The 16,341-nt window shown below is 37.2% G+C and overlaps 1 protein-coding gene across 2 annotated transcripts in view; it reads left to right on the forward strand.

The window, feature by feature from the left end:
* fmn1 (formin 1) overlaps positions 1–16,341 on the forward strand; it is a 411,005-nt gene that overhangs the window by 354,270 nt on the left and 40,394 nt on the right. For both annotated transcript variants that reach the window (XM_072266825.1, XM_072266835.1), the window contains one exon: positions 3,237–3,386. In XM_072266825.1, coding sequence (XP_072122926.1) covers positions 3,237–3,386 — 150 coding nt within the window. The remainder of the gene's footprint in view (positions 1–3,236; positions 3,387–16,341) is intronic.

Below are 16,341 nucleotides of genomic sequence, written 5' to 3' on the forward strand. Positions count from 1 at the left end.
AAGTAAAGTATTATTGTCTTTCACATACAATAAAAATAACAATTTATTAAAATTTTGCATTTAGTATGCAATTCTATACCATTAAGTGTTTGTGATCACTATCACGGGTGATTTGCTAGTGATTAAGGAAAGAAGCTTCATTAATGCATTGTTGGATACCCCATTTCATCCTCAATCTCCCGCTGCCCATTTAAATTACTCATGGTTAATAATATCATTATAGTTTCTTCTAGGTTGTAAGAGACAGATATGAGATGGTAATGACAGTGTGCAGATGTGAGCTGGTGGTTTGGTAGAGTGGGCTTGTGAGCTAGCAGAATTGTATTACCTTACATCTTGATCAACTCTTTGATCAATATCTCTAATAACAAATATTATTTGGTCAATTCTGAGACTAGGTGCAAAAGTTTAGGCAACCAGATTATCTACTTTTGTTTGTGACAAAGGTGAGTTTTCCGTGTTGATGTATGAGTACAATTCCAAGAGACAAGCAGAGACAATCCCACAGTATCATCTTGCCAAGATCCTGGAAGCTGATGTTAGTTATTTTGTTCCCTTGTATTGACAGTTTGACCTACTAAAGGCCCAAATTATCAGCTTTATCATTTCTACTTAAACTAAATGTTGTAATTGAGTTGAAATTCAGCTGAACTCTCAAATTACCCAGTGCCCAACTTCCCATATATGACTGACCAGATGTTGCATATTTTTGGCCCAGAAAAATTGCTCTTCATGTACTCCTTTGGAGATTGTATTCAGCATGGCCAAAGGCCCAATGAGGCCTGTGATGTGGGGGATGAGCATTGATGGAGGCAGTGGTGGTGAGAGCATAAACTGTAAGTTTAGATGTGGTCAAGGGTAAGTAGTTGGACTGGAATTTTGAATGTTGAATTATATGGAGTGTATCAGGATAGACCTTTTGCATCTTCAATCATTTGTATACTCATGGACACTTTAGAGGTAGGACTCTTAGGATGCAATGCCTCTGAAGGCATGGTTTGAACTGTAAATTATTGTGTACATGCTGACAAATGGAAGTTTTAATTAACAGCATTTATATTATAATAAACAACATTTAACTTCCATTTATACACCAGCTTCATTGCAGCAAAACATATCAGAGCTCTTCACAGAAATATCATCAAATGTGAGATACCTATGTAAGATATTGGAGCTTGGTAAATGGGTTATGCTTTAAGAAGCATCTTAAAGGAAGCAAGTGAACTGAAGAAGTTTAGGAGTGCTTTCCAGACCTTATGACCTCAAAATCAGAAAGAAAGCGGTGGTGCCAAACTTTAAAAGGCAAAGATGTCATGATGTCATGATTGTTAAAGAAATGGAGGAGATTGTAGAGGTATGGAGGAGAGAGCCTACAGAGGGATTTAAAAACCAATCAGAATGCAAGTTTGAAAACTGAGGGTTTCTTTAACCAGGGGCTACTGTAAAGCATCAAAAAACAAGAGAGAGGGGGAATGGGACTGTCTTAGAATGTGGATAGAAGAGTTTTGGATGACAAGCTTGAATGAAGGTACCTAGCTAGGATTGTGCACAAGATATGATGTAATTCTTTAACGTTCAATTCTAAAGGCATTAATTATTTTTGTTGATAAATTAAATAGGAGTATTGTAATATAATATGAAGTTATGCTTAAAGGATGAACTCTTGAGTAGATCCAAATACAGATAATTGTGTGAAACATTCAGCATCCTCTTAAATGTTTCTTTATTAAGATTGAAATAGAGGTCTACTCATCACAGTTACCTGGAGACTTTCCATTGTTAAAAGTGATTGGTGATAAAACAAGGTGTTCTTTCATGTAATTTTATTTAAATTATTAACATGATCACAATGGTTATGTAAAGAATTTTAAGTTGACAACAGAAGTGACTAATTAATGCACCCTAGTGTTTATATGGACATTTTTACTATGGGGAACTCTTTGAAACACTTTTTACTGCAAATTAAAGGTTCATTTCAATAATTTTTTTTGTAATTTTACTGCTGTATAAACCAATCCTGATGGTTTCCATTAAAATGATGTAGATCTATGTGTAAATGTTTGATGTGCTATTCTCTTGAGGGGCAGTAAAATAATCATTGTTCAGTTAAAGACTAATGTGTGCTCAAGGGACCAAGGCTCATCACAGCTAGTGAAAATTAAGCTGCTTAAAATGTTTATCCTATCCTCTTGATCCTAAACTTTGATGATGGAAGAAAGGTGAATAATCTGCAGGGTTCTAGAAGTTACACTCCTCTCTTGTTAAATATTAACTTCAGAATTTAAATATTTCTCAAAGACAAAAAAGCCAGGAAGGTCCATCACTATGTTCATTAGTTAAAACGGTGTGAGAAAAGTTATTTTCATTTCTTTAGAGAATGCTTGCCGCATTGATAAGAATGAAGGATTAATAGTTTTAAAAGAATGTCTGTGGCATCAAATAGCCATGGGAAACCTGAAAAATATAAATAAGAACAGAAATACATAAACTCAAAGCATAATTAAAACAGAAATATACAAAATAGCTATTCTGGGCCAATTGTACCTGTGACTGTGTGTGGAACATGGGCTTGTAGTTACCAAAATTCTAAATAATAACAGAGCAGGAAAACAATTTGATGCATTATTTCATGTCATTACATTAAATCCATGTCTGACTTTTATGTAGATATGTTGTTGAGATCAGTAACACAATATTGGATTTCATTGCATTTCAACTGAATGGCACCTTAGTTGTCAGAAAGAACATGATTTTAAACAGATACGAACCATTTGAAGTGCATGAATGAAAATAAAGTGTGCAGTTCAGATTTTATGTGTCTGTACTTATTTATGTTATGTGCCTGCAACCCCTCACTTTTGTAGCCTAATGTGAACTTGATTTCATTCTTTACCCAGTTTTATTTTAATTTGTGGGGTTGGAATTGGTGATACAGTATAGTTTTAAATGACGATATTGATACCCCATTATTTTTCTATAAAGGCATTCAGTATTTCAATATTTATGCATGCATGTGGACATGGTTATATGGCAATTATAAATATCCCCTTTTGGGAAGACTGTAGGTGTTTGAAGGTTACATTATACATGACAAGTGTTACTGCCATGAATGTTGAAGCACAGGGAAGTCACAATAATTACAGAATCTTGGCTACTGACTTTGGAACAAGCCCTCAGGGAAACTACAGCCACCAGCAGGTTTGCGTGTTGACAGTTTTTTTTTCTTTTCCTCTTAGCTTCGAAAATACAGTAAGATTCTTTGGGGTGAAGCCAAAATCTGGGGAGAAAGAGATTACTCCAAACTACATATTCATGTTGTGGTTTGAGTTCTGTACGGATTTTAAGAATACTTGGAAACGCGAGAGCAAAAATATCTCAAAAGAAAGGTAAGAAGGAGATAAAATCTTCCATGGAAAACTTTTAATTATTTTGGAAAGTATTCTTCTTTAATTTGAACATTTTTACTGTACCATCAAACTATATTTTCCTTGGGGTTTTTTTTGTGAGCTTGTCTTAAAGAAGTTTGATTCCCTCAGGGTAGGTTGAAGAAGTTGCCAAAATCTGCTTTACCCACAAGGAAGATAAACACACATAATCTGATAAATTACACTTTCCCAACTCTTTTCAATTACCTGCTAATAAAGTGGAATGAGAGCAGTGCTAATTTGTAACAGATTGCTTCACTAGTGCATTTTTATGTTGAAACAGCCTAAATGAGCTGATATTATTGTTGCAGAAAGTACAGGCAAATAAAAGCAAATGCTTTTCCAGTTATTAAACTTCACTTGCATCAAAGAAAAACCCCCCAGACCTAGGCCACACTTAGCACAATGTCAGAGCCCCACACTGAATTTACGGCACCACATATGACCCCAAGTACCCTGCTGGGGACATCAAACTGCGTGACACTGCTTCTCGCAACAGTCTCCTGATTTTATTGGTTTGAGAAAGAATAACCTTATCCCATATTTGCTTTTAGGTAAGGTTTCATGAAGGAAGTTTTTATGTGAGAGCTACATTACAACTTAAAGATTGGCATTTCTCAGTCCTGTGCTTATTTTGTGGTCCTGGGTTATATGCTCTGATTCAGTATCTCAATTATCTATCAAAGTAAATGGTGAAATCACTAAGTTGTGATTTTTATATACTGAGGTTTTTAAGCAACTATGGAGGAAAGAAAGAAAGATTTTTTATATCTTCTGCCTTTTCCCAAAGTTAAACCATTGCATCAGAGTCCAATCTATTTAGAAACTTGTATTCAGAAAGTTGTCTACGCTTACAGTCGTGAAATATTTTAGCCAACATCTTTGCTCTAAGATTACTATGTATTACAAAGAAAAATGACATATATGATACTTCTCAAACAACTTAGTACAGCTGCCTGGCAGTTTTCTTGAATTAACTCAGTTTAGGTGACAATGTAAACATATTATTCTACTAAAATTATTTGACTAACTTTTATGTCATAATTACTATTAATACTATTAATAGTACTACTTAAATACTATTCAAGAAAAGCCAGGTGAATATCAAATGTTTAATATCTGATTCTACCGATACTCTTGGGGAAAGTAATGAAAATGAAGAACATTTAGGTAATATAACACAATGCCACAAAGTTAACTCAGTGGGTTCAAAATCACATCATTGCTGATAATTATTCATAGACTTACTAATGTATCACTGCCTTCTGTGCTGGATGAAATAAGAAATTAAGTTTTCTTCATGATACTGTGCTGTAATGATAATAAGAATCTTATGTTCAACTGCTACTTTAGGGTTAAAGTTGGATTTTAATCAAAAACAGAAGGAATCCATTAAGATATATAACCAAAATTGGGAGTTCCTTGAAATGTTGTAAAATGGAACAGCAGAAAAAACATCCACATCTAGAATGTCTTGTAAAGTCATGACCCTTAGTGACACTGTTTTCCTAAGTGTGAAACCGTTGATTTACCACCCAGTTTACTAGAAGTAGATCCGAATCAAGTTAATTGATATAATTCTAGGTTTTCTAGTCTTGTGGTTCTCTTCCGATTCCAACTCTATCGATATTGATCAATATTATGAAGCATTATTTGTCTAATATTTTTCAGCCATGCACATTGCTACATTTATCCTCCAGTGTGGTATCCAATCAATAGGGTTGACTTGGTGCAATAATATAAAATGGGTGATAAATTGTAAATCACGCTGTCAATTCACATCTAAGCATTTTACACCAGTGCACAATATCCGGATGCAACTCGGCCTAAGAAAATTAACTTAAAATTGAAATTATAAGGTGTTATAATGTCAACAAAGAAGGACTATTAAGTTTCTGATCCAATATTAAATGACATTGAGCTCAGGTACATGATCAAGTCAAGTCAAGTCAATTTTTATTGTCATTTCGACCATAACTGCTGGTACAGTACACAGTAAAAATGAGACAACATTTTTCAGGACCATGGTGCTACATGAAACAATACAAAAGCTATACTGATCTACGTAAAACAACACAAAAACTACACTAGACTACAGACTACCCAGGACTGCATAAAGTGCACAAAACAGTGCAGGCATTACAATAAATAATAAACAAGACAATAGGCACAGTAGAGGGCAGTAGGTTGGTGTCAGTCCAGGCTCTGGGTATTGAGGAGTCCGATGGCCTGGGGGAAGAAACTGTTACATAGTCTGGTCGTGAGAGCCCGAAAGCTTCGGTGCCTTTTGCCAGATGGCAGGAGGGAGAAGAGTTTGTATGAGGGGTGCGTAGGATCCTTCATAATACTGTTCGTTTTACGGATGCAGCAGGTGGTGTAAATGTCTGTAATGGCAGGAAGAGAGATCCCAATGATCTCCTCAGCTGACCTCACTATCCGCTGCAGGGTCTTGTGATCCGAGATGGTGCAATTTCCGAACCAGGCAGTGATGCAGCTGCTCAGGATGCTCTCAATACAACCTCTGTAGAATGTGGTGAGGATGGAGGGTGGGAGATGGACTTTTCTCAGCCTTCGCAGAAAGTACAGACGCTGCTGGGCTTTCTTTGCTATGGAGATGGTGCTGAAGGACCAGGTGAGATTCTCCGCCGGGTGAGCACCAAGAAATTTGGTGCTGTTAACAATCTCTACAGAGGAGTCGTTGATGTTCAGCGGAGAGTGGTCTCTCCGTGTCCTCCTGAAGTCAACAATCATCTCTTTTGTTTTGTTCACAGTCAGAGACAGGATGTTGGCTCTGCACCAGTTTGTTAGCTGCTGCACCTCCTCTCTGTATGCTGACTCATCATTCTTGCTGATGAGACCCACCACGGTCGTGTCATCGGTGAACTTGATGATGTGGTTCGAGCTGTGTGTTGCAGCACAGTCGTGGGTCAGCAGAGTGCACAGCAGTGGACTGAGCACACAGCCCTGGGGTGCCCCTGTGCTCAGTGTGACGGTGTTGGAGATGCTGCTTCCAATCCGGACTGACTGAGATCTCTCGGTCAGGAAATCTAGGATCCAGTTGCAGAGGGAGGTGTTTAGGCCCAGTAGGCTCAGCTTTCCAATCAGTTTCTGAGTAATAATTGTGTTGAATGCTGAACTGAAGTCTATGAACAGCATTCGAACGTACATGTCTTCTTTGTCTGGGTGGGTTAGGGCCAGGTGGAGGGTGATGGCAATGGCATCATCTGTTGAATGGTTGGGACGGTACACGAACTGCAGGGGATCCAGTGAGGGGGGCAGCAGAGTCTTGATGTGCCTCATGACGAGCCTCTCGAAACACTTCATGATGATGGATGTGAGTGCAACGGGACGATAGTTGATGAGGCAGGACACTGAAGAATTCTTCAGCACGGGGACGATGGTGGCGGCCTTGAAGCACGTAGGAACGATGGTGCTGCTCAGGGAGATGTTGAGGATGTCAGTGAGAATCTCTGCTAGCTGGTCTGCACATCCTCTGAGCACTCTGCCAGGAATATTGCCTGGTCCAGCAGCCTTCCGTGGGTTGACCCTGCATAGGGTTCTCCTCACTTCAACCACGGTAAGACACAGCACCTGTGAGGAGGGGTGGTCTTCCTCGCCGCCACATCATTTTCCGCCTCAAAATGAGCGTAAAAGTTGTTCAATGCAACTGGGAGGGAGGCATTACCAGCACAGGCAGGTGGTGTTGTCTTGTAGTTGGTGATGTCCTGGATGTCCTGAATGCCCTTCCACATGCGCCGCGTGTCGTCACTGTCCTGGAAGCTGCCGTGGATTCATTGGGCGTGTGCAAGCTTTGCCTCTCTGATGGCCCGGGACAGATTGGCCCTCGCTGTTGTTAGGGCTGCCTTATCGCCCGCTCTGAAGGCGGTGTCACAGGTCCTCAGCAGCGCACACACCTCCGCGGCCTCTGGTTAGCGCGTGTAGTGATGGTCTTGGCCACAGTGACCTCATCGATGCACTTGCTGATGTAGCTGTTAATATTGTTATGTTAATTTTTTTCTGTTTATCTCATGTAAGTACTTTAGATACATGTGCCTTTAAATCTTATTGTGTTAGATTTTTACCAACACTCAGATGTTGTTAGTTTGTATTCGTTCTCCAGACAGAGAAAACAGGAACTGTGGATTTATTTACACAAAGAAGAACCGACTCACAAATAGGGAAAGGCATTCATTGACAAAGAGACAGAGACTTATTAGGGCATATTTTCCAACCCACTGCCCCTGTGCTAACATTGTATTGAAGCTGCGGTCTACAGCATGATCAAGAGCATGCGATTTTGTGTCCCAGGCAATTAACCCAGTGGCACATCCAACATAGCCCAAATATAAGTAGTAAACCCTACAGGTATTTATCGGGATGTGGAGATTGGGATCTTCAGCCTGTTTTGAAGATCATTCTCCAAAATGTTTAAGTTATAAAACATAGAACAGTACAGCTCAGTACAGGCCTTTCAGCTCATGATGTTGTGCTGACATTTTAACCTACTCCAAAATCAATCTAACGCTTCTCTCCCACGTAGTCCTCCTTTGTTCTTAAGAATGAGTGATAGGGAAGGTTTGCAGGGGATGGAGACTTGAAACCTAACACCATACAGCCTGTGGTCAATCCCTCACAGTTGCAATAGACTTTGTTTTGCTGCAGTCAGTGACATCCCTGAGCTAGGATGTCCACCAAACATTTGCAGCACTTTCGCTCATTTGAACCAGCCCTGCACCTGATGAAAGTCTAGGATAAACTCCATGTACTGACATGTGAAAAGCAGTAGAATCCTTGAAGGAAGAGGATTGAAGACCTGGCAACTTGAAAGTCTGTCCCTTTTATTCCGATCTTTCTGAAGGCAAGGATCAGAATAATCAGCCTGATTATATTCATTCTAAGATGTAAATATTCTGCCTCACAGACGAGACTAAAAGCAAATTCTGGCACTTTATAAATAATTGTATCCCACTGACTTTGTAGTCTTTGACCCCCAATTTTTGCTTCATTTAATTAAAACTGAAGCTGCAAATATGAAATTTCAAGTTTGTCACACATTCACCTGTTGAGGAGTTGCTATTAAGTTTGCTTCAAGATTGAATCCATTGAAAGATTTTCAAATTCTGTCAAATATTCCCACAGTATTACAATAGATAAGTTCATCAAAGGTATGGCTGTGAGCAAAATGAGCAAAGAACATGCAATAATTGAATGGCAAGTCTCGTATAAGGAGCACAATAGGATGCTACAGTTTATCTGAGAGTTTTACTTTTGGAGTTGAAAATCAGCTAGGGTTAATGAATTTTTGTGTGCTAAGTTTTACTCTTCTACTAGTAGAAAAGATACCCATGAATAGTCAATTGACAGCCCTCAATAACGGCCCCACTCCTGACCTTGACTCTGCCACATAATGCATCTTCAGATATCAACACAAAAAAAAATAATAGATTTCTGCTGAGGATTTCCAACTGTTCAACTGTAATTTAGCAACAAGATAAATCTCAAACAGCAGAATCTCAGATAACAGTCATCAGGGTTTTCCTCAGTTTTGGAGTTCTCCCACCAAAGTTACAACAGACGAGTAAGAAACTCCCTGCAGAAATTCATTCCTTCGTAATTGGGTTTAAAAATAATTTTATGTAAACAAATAAATAGGGATTGTTGGAATAAGTATTTTTTGTTGAAAAAGTTCCACTTACCATGATATTAAAGGTTGGAGAGCATGACTCTGCAATATTATTAATTCAAAAAGGAGATACCATAATCAAATGATCATTGGTTTGATGTTCTTATATTTCAAATGTGCACGGAAATTCAGTTCTTTGACACTGATGGATAGCAGAAACTAGAGATTCTAATGCACATAGAAACATCCGCGAAATTATGTTGTGCAGAGGGCATCTAGCCAGATTCTTTCTTGGCCACAAGGGAACAAATTTCTTATGTGCATGAATGTATAAGGCCCCATGCAAACAGGCATTCAGAATTCCAGACCTTCAGCATGGTTACACATCGTAACTTAGTGCAATTTCAAGAGCATACTATAAGCGCAAACGTACAACCATACTCTCCTGCTGTGATAGCAGCTTTAAAAGCAATGGCTCTCAACAGGAACCAAACCAAGAGTGGCAGGTAGGAATCAAGAGCAGTCATTGCACGTTTTCAACAGATGATCGGGCTTCATGGTGACAGAGATAGACACACAGTGGAAGCATTGTCTCTAACAAAGAAAGAAGATCTCATTTAGCATATTGGAGAAATTTAATCACACAGAGATAATTATATAGTCATTTTCAATGGCAAACTCTTTAATAGCAACTCAGGTAAGGTCTGTCCCCTCAGCCTAGAGCAAGCAGATTCATGTTAAGTTCTGCTTTTTTTTAATTCAAGGTCCAGTATGTCGAGTTCAGTGTTGGCATGTGCACTAATAGTGTTGCATGCTAATTGACATCATTAATGGATGCCAAGCCAGGAGTGTTTTGCACTTAGTAACCCGTGACTGAGTGTTCCATTGTGCGCTATATGCACATGAAGGTGTCAATTGCATTTAGCGAAAAGGTCTGTAATGCAATTGAATTCCAAGTTTCAAAACAGAAATCAACATTTAAAACAAAATATATAAACTGACTCAAAGAAATAGCCTCACAACATTAATCACAATTCATTTTAACAACTTATTAACTATACCATGATAACAATATTTATTCTAAGGTGAAAAAGTGTAGCTTTTATCTGCTTTCGTCTCAATTTGATATGGTTTTACATAATTTAGTCATAGAAATTCTATTTAATAACTTACATATTTTGAAGACAAACTTGCATATTCTTAGCAATTTTTTATGTTCTAGTAAAGACTTTTCAATCCCATCTGTGAGGTCAGAGTTATAAGAAATAAAAAAACCAAAGGGGCTTCACTAACAAAGATGGGATTCAGGTCTGAATAAATCAGAACTGCCTGGGATATTATGCAGAAAATAATTTCAGTTGCTGTTAACTCAAGCTGAGCTAAATCACACAATTAAACTACAAGAGAAACAAGCAACACTAATAGGTAAAACAAATGGTGTGTAATAAGGGTTGTCTTAAGGAGACTGTGATGAAATGCAACCAGTCATTTCATACATGAGAAAGTAGGCGTCACACAGTAGACATTTCACTTGATTTTATAGAGCCTGAATGAAAAGCAAGCTGCCAAAGGACCTGATTACTGTCTCTCTGGGAAAGTATTTGAAATGTGAAAGGTGAATTGATTCATGTCTGTGTTAAGCTGGACTTATGAAAGACTTCTATACACTGGGAATATGTTAATTTTAAATGAATCAGAATCAGGTTTATTATCACTGGCATGTGACATGAAATTTGTTAACTTAGCAGCAGCAGTTCAATGCAATACATAATATAGAAGAGAAAAAAATAAAATAATAATAAATAAATCAATTACTGTATACATTTATTGAATAGAGTGAATAAATGGAAACAATAGTAAACTGATCTGTACCATTTGTACAGATGAAGGCTTGTTGTTAATTTTGCAGCAAAATATCTTATCAATACTTAACTTTATAATCCATTTCAATATCTTTTATATGTTATGCTGGGGTTTATTATAATTGGGAAATCTTTAAAATAATCATTCAAAAGGGCATGGCAATTTTGATTCTACACACCTATACTACTATCAATAACTCTCAGGAAATGCTCATCAGAAAATTGTGGGCCAATGTTCAGTCCAATTTCTATAAGTATGACCTCATGCTAGGAAGGAAAAATCACAGCAAAACCCTCAATGGAGAAGAGGAGTATCAAAATTATTGATCTAGGAGCTCTGGCTAGATTTTTGGGGGGTAGGAATATGCATAATAACTTCTCCCAGCTTCATAAAATGAAGAGAGATTTGGTTTGCAAGTCTAATTGGGCTTGAAAACCAGTACTCGCCCTGCCCAGCCAACCTACTCCTCTCCTTAAGTTATAATGCCTACTATTTCCTATCACAATTGGACATTCGCACCTCTCCCCACCCCTGAGGTCAGCTGATGCCTCCTCCCACATGACCTTTGAATGTCCGGACCAGGACCCAGTTCAGAGTGATGTCCATACCATGCCCTGTACTCACTCAGCATCTCACCACCCCTTAAGGCACCAACCAGGAAACCACATCACCTATTTCCTTCCCTGATGACTCACACATTTAACATGCTCTTCCAGCTATCAAATAATTTCTAGGCTAAACTTGTCAACAAAAATTTGACTTTGGAGCTTATAAGCATTGATATGCCAATTTTATTTTGACATACTACACTATATTCCATTCTAAATGAGTTTAATAATTACACCTGATTTTTCATTGCAGGTTAGGTAGCATCTGTGAAAAGAGAAACAGTTAATATTTCAGGTCAAGAATCCTTCATTAGAGAAAGGAAGCTAGTTATAAATTACAGAAAGCTTCACAAGATGGGGTGAGTGGAAATATCTCTGATAAGGTGAGGTTACGGTTATAGTTCTGATGATGAGCAGTAAATGAGTTCATCCTGTCAATGAGTTAGCAGGGCCAGTTAGAGAAAATCTGAATAAACAGACATAAAAGTATTGAAATGAGGGCAGGTTGCGATTGAGAACACACAAAAATGTTAAAGTCATGCAGTGCAGAACAGGAGGACATGTCTGGCAGATCAGACGGTGCTAATGATCTTTCATCGTACTCTTTTACTACCTTGAATTCATGACCAGATTTAAGGAACAATACATTTAAAGTAGCATACTCCGGGAATAAATGTTATTTTTTAAAATTAAAATCTCTGCTGTTGCTTTTTAGAAATCCGTATCAGATAGCCCATTTTATTTAGTAATTCATTTCCTAAACCTGTTGTACATTCATGCTTGTGTTCACTATTCTATTTATTCAGCAGTGTCTATGCTTTAAGCAACACTCATTTTAATATATCAAAGCCAGTAATATATGCTCAAAACTACCGTGTAATAAAACAAATACCTAGTGTAAAATAAGCAGTTTATTATGAGAGAGAAATGTTAATGTTTGTGTAACCTCAATGTAAATGGCTAACATGTTTCTCTTGGAAGATAATGTATGTATTAGCTTCAAAGGTCATTAGCACAAATTCTAAATGTTTTACTTCTCTCATTAGTCACACTGAATTTGCATGGGTTCATGAGCCTCGCCATCTCAAGTGATGAATGATGATATCAGTCTTCTTTTGAAGAGATGCATTTTACAGCTATTATAGTCAGATTTCACATTTCCCCTCAATGAATTTCTGACCCTTTCCATTTAAAATAGTTTTACTAGTTGTTTCTGACAACTTAATCAGAGCATTGCGTAGTATTTGCATCATTCTTATTTCAAAACTATCAGGATATTGGCCATGTTGCTAACATTCCATAAAACTCATTGACCAATAATTTCATTCAATGATGATATACAAATAATTGCAAAACCTTTTAAAGATCATGAACACAAATGGGATCTTCCCAATGAAAATAAAAGATTGTCTTATTTTGCTTTCTTCAGTCTATCCAAAGAAGGTAAAAGAAATATAACAAGTCAGACTACTGACCCTTAATGAATAGCAACAAAGTTTGAAATTGGCCCAGAGTACTGGATTAAATAATGTGATCCTTCATGGTGCAAAAAATTTATACTTGCTTGAACAAGTTCTTAATGATGATAAAATCCTGAAAATGCTTACAATGGACCACAATTTAGTTCTCAGTTGGTGATGTTTCTTGCAAGGACTTTAAAAAACCCTTTTTTGAAAATACTAATTTTGCACTCAACCAGCATTGGAAACTGTCCTGAAGTTGGATTAGGAGAATGTAAACAGATATTCAGTCTTCATTTTACATATGCAGTATTTGGCCTAGAGATGTTTTATTCAGATAACTTTGCACAATCTGTAGATTCTTTGGGTCACCCTTGCTGACCTTGGCAAGTCCAGGCATTCACCAGAGAAGAAATACTTTAACGAAAGCAAAGTTAATAATGTCTTGAAAAGGGCAAGTTATGAACAACTTTAATGTCTTGCTGTCACAAACTTTTAAACAAATGGTAATAATTTATCTCTTAAATAAATACATGAATTTTAATCTCATCAAAGTAAGGCTTTATCACAGGTCACAATCAAGTCCACCTCTCATTGTACTAATTGCCTTTTGATAAATAAAATTTAGTTAACTGTTTTTAATTACAGTTTGTATTGTGTTTTAACCCCTTGTAATTTCTAGTTTGGTGATAATTCAAGCCTCAAATCAGAGTGTGGTAGACACTAGGGTTATAAAAGCGTGATGTGGAGCCAATGGGATGAAAGGAAATTGTGAAATGAATTATAGGATATAGGAATGAGTGGCATTGAATGAAGGAAGAATACCAACCTTGGTACGAATCTGTTCGGAGCTAACTTAGTAATACAACCAGGGACAAAATAAACTAAAGTATAATATAGGACAAAATGAAGAAAGCAAGAATAATAAATGGGAGACTGAGAGGGATATGAGTGTGTGGCAAAATTAATGAAGAATGCAAGAAACAAAATGAATGATGAGATTTAGCCAAAAGAGGAATTGTAGTAATTTGGGCAGCCCTGGAAAAGCAGATATGTGAGGTGGTTATTATGAATCTAAATGGAACTGGGAGAGATAATGGGAGACATCTAAAAACAATTCAAAGGCATTTAATCTGAAGATGTTTTCGAAGCAAGATATCAGACGACACCTCCTGAGATTTAGCCACTACACATGATGTGCTCCATCTCATGAGACAACTATCAGGTAAGGCTGGTCCACTTTTAGCCATTTAACAGAGGGAAGGCATATGAGTGGTGAGTTCAGATCCAGGGCAATCCAATCCTTTGATTTAAAGAGACAAAAGTTCTTGATAATAAAAGCCAAATAAAAGGCTATGTCCAGAAATTATTCATGCCAAGTATGACTAATCAATGATTAGATTTATATTTAGTGTGATGAAATGAGATTTAAGCACTAACAAATGCGACGTATGCTGAACTGCAATGTTATTATAGATGAATGAGTAAAATGGACTGAATGATCTTCCTCAACTTTATCCATCTTTTGATCTCTTTGCACACACTCTTAAAATAGGATAGAGGGCTCTGATTCAATTACAAACACAGACTATAACTTATTGCTTATTACAAACGTGAATGCGCTTATTATAAGAAGTAAAAAATTGCAACCATTATTGAGGTCAGAATGCTCTTTCAATGTAATTTATGCTACAGAAACACATTTTTGCAGATCATTTTACGTTGGGGAGCGAAAGAACAATGTAAATTGCAATTTTCACTACCTTAAATAAGTACCCAAAGGGACAGTTGTCTCTCTTAAACTGCTTAATGGTTCTTTACATGAACAGACCCTGCAACAACTGGGATTACAACATTCTGAATGTAGTAACAAGTGGCCTAGGTTTCATGGTCAACAGTGAAATTAAAGCATTTGCTAATGATCTCAAAGCAACCTGTCCACATTTTATTCTCTGTGACCTCTATTTCACCTTTTCTGACATCAGTTGATATCAGGGGTTATCTTTGGCGAATCCTAGCATGCAACAACAGTGATGTCATAAACAGCCTAATCCTCTCTCGTCACATTGAGGAATTCCCATATTCTGCAAACCAGAAAGTAAAAAGCACAATTTAATTAATATTTTAAGAATTGTACAGGGTGGAGAATAAAGACTGAAACATATATATGTGAAGTTGAAATATCAGAAGATTTTTTTCTAATTTTGAACAAATGTGGAATTTTAAACTATGTAGATATGAGAATGTTGGTCTCCATATTTAAAACTGGATTTAGAATCAGAGAGCAATAACTTTGGAATAGTGAACTATTACAAAATCTTACATCTCAAACAGGTGACATTTCTAGGGAACTTATTGTTTATATATAGAATATTAGTGCACTCAGTCATTCGCTTCCACTTGAGAAGGCTTCAAAACAGCTCACTTTCTGAACAGCCTCTGGATTTCTACATTTAACTAAACGTGTGCACTTCAGAAGTCGCTGTCAGATTTCCTCTATTTATAACAGTGACGACTGAAAGCCTCGCTATTATTCTCACCGCAAATTCCGGGCCATTAATTTTATAGCAAGGGAGCATTGCTTGTGGCCCCATACAAATGAAATTGTTTGCTGGGAATGTGTTAACATGATGGTTTGCAGTCACTCCCAATCCTATAAACTTTCCTGTCATGCACATTGTGTTCCCCTGCCAAGTTGTTCCCTATCATGTGCACTATGCTAATAGTGGGGGTAAATTCAACTAAATAGTTCTATTTTATGTTTTTCATACTTTCTTCATTAAGAGTATTTTGTCAAATGTGTTTAGTCAAACATGCAGTGGTTTAACCATGAAGTAAATTAATCACTTTTTCTTGTGTTTTATCTCCAGAACACAGCCAATTTTACAGAAAGTTGTTTTTTTTAGGTTCTTTATTAATAATTTCTCACAAAATCTTTAGCAGAAGTTTAAAAGGGTTTTTCTCTTATCCCCTTCACAGTAGAGACCATATCATATGTCATAAAGGCAGAGGTAATTGTTTTAATTGCATTCATTTTTAAAACAAAATGCCTCAGGCGAAGGTGCCAATCTATCTGAACCTAAATAAGTACAAAGACTGCACATAGTTTGTTTATGCAGCATGTTCCTGTCGTCATGCTTTTTAACTTGATGCACCTCTTTCCCAGAATGTTCATTTTATCATTACTGATGCTCCTTGAACTGGTGACAGCTCAGAGGGTAAGCATAGTGTGCCCTGGTCACATTCATCCCAACCAGCTGAAAACATAACACAACCTTCTAGTGACGACTCATTAAAAAGCCCTTAACTGGTTTTAACAATCAACAGCCAGCTTTTGCAGAAAAGTTTGTTTGAGCGCTTCG

The sequence above is a fragment of the Mobula birostris genome, chromosome 1 (genome assembly GCF_030028105.1).
Source record: "Mobula birostris isolate sMobBir1 chromosome 1, sMobBir1.hap1, whole genome shotgun sequence".
In the NCBI taxonomy this organism is placed as follows: domain Eukaryota; kingdom Metazoa; phylum Chordata; class Chondrichthyes; order Myliobatiformes; family Myliobatidae; genus Mobula; species Mobula birostris.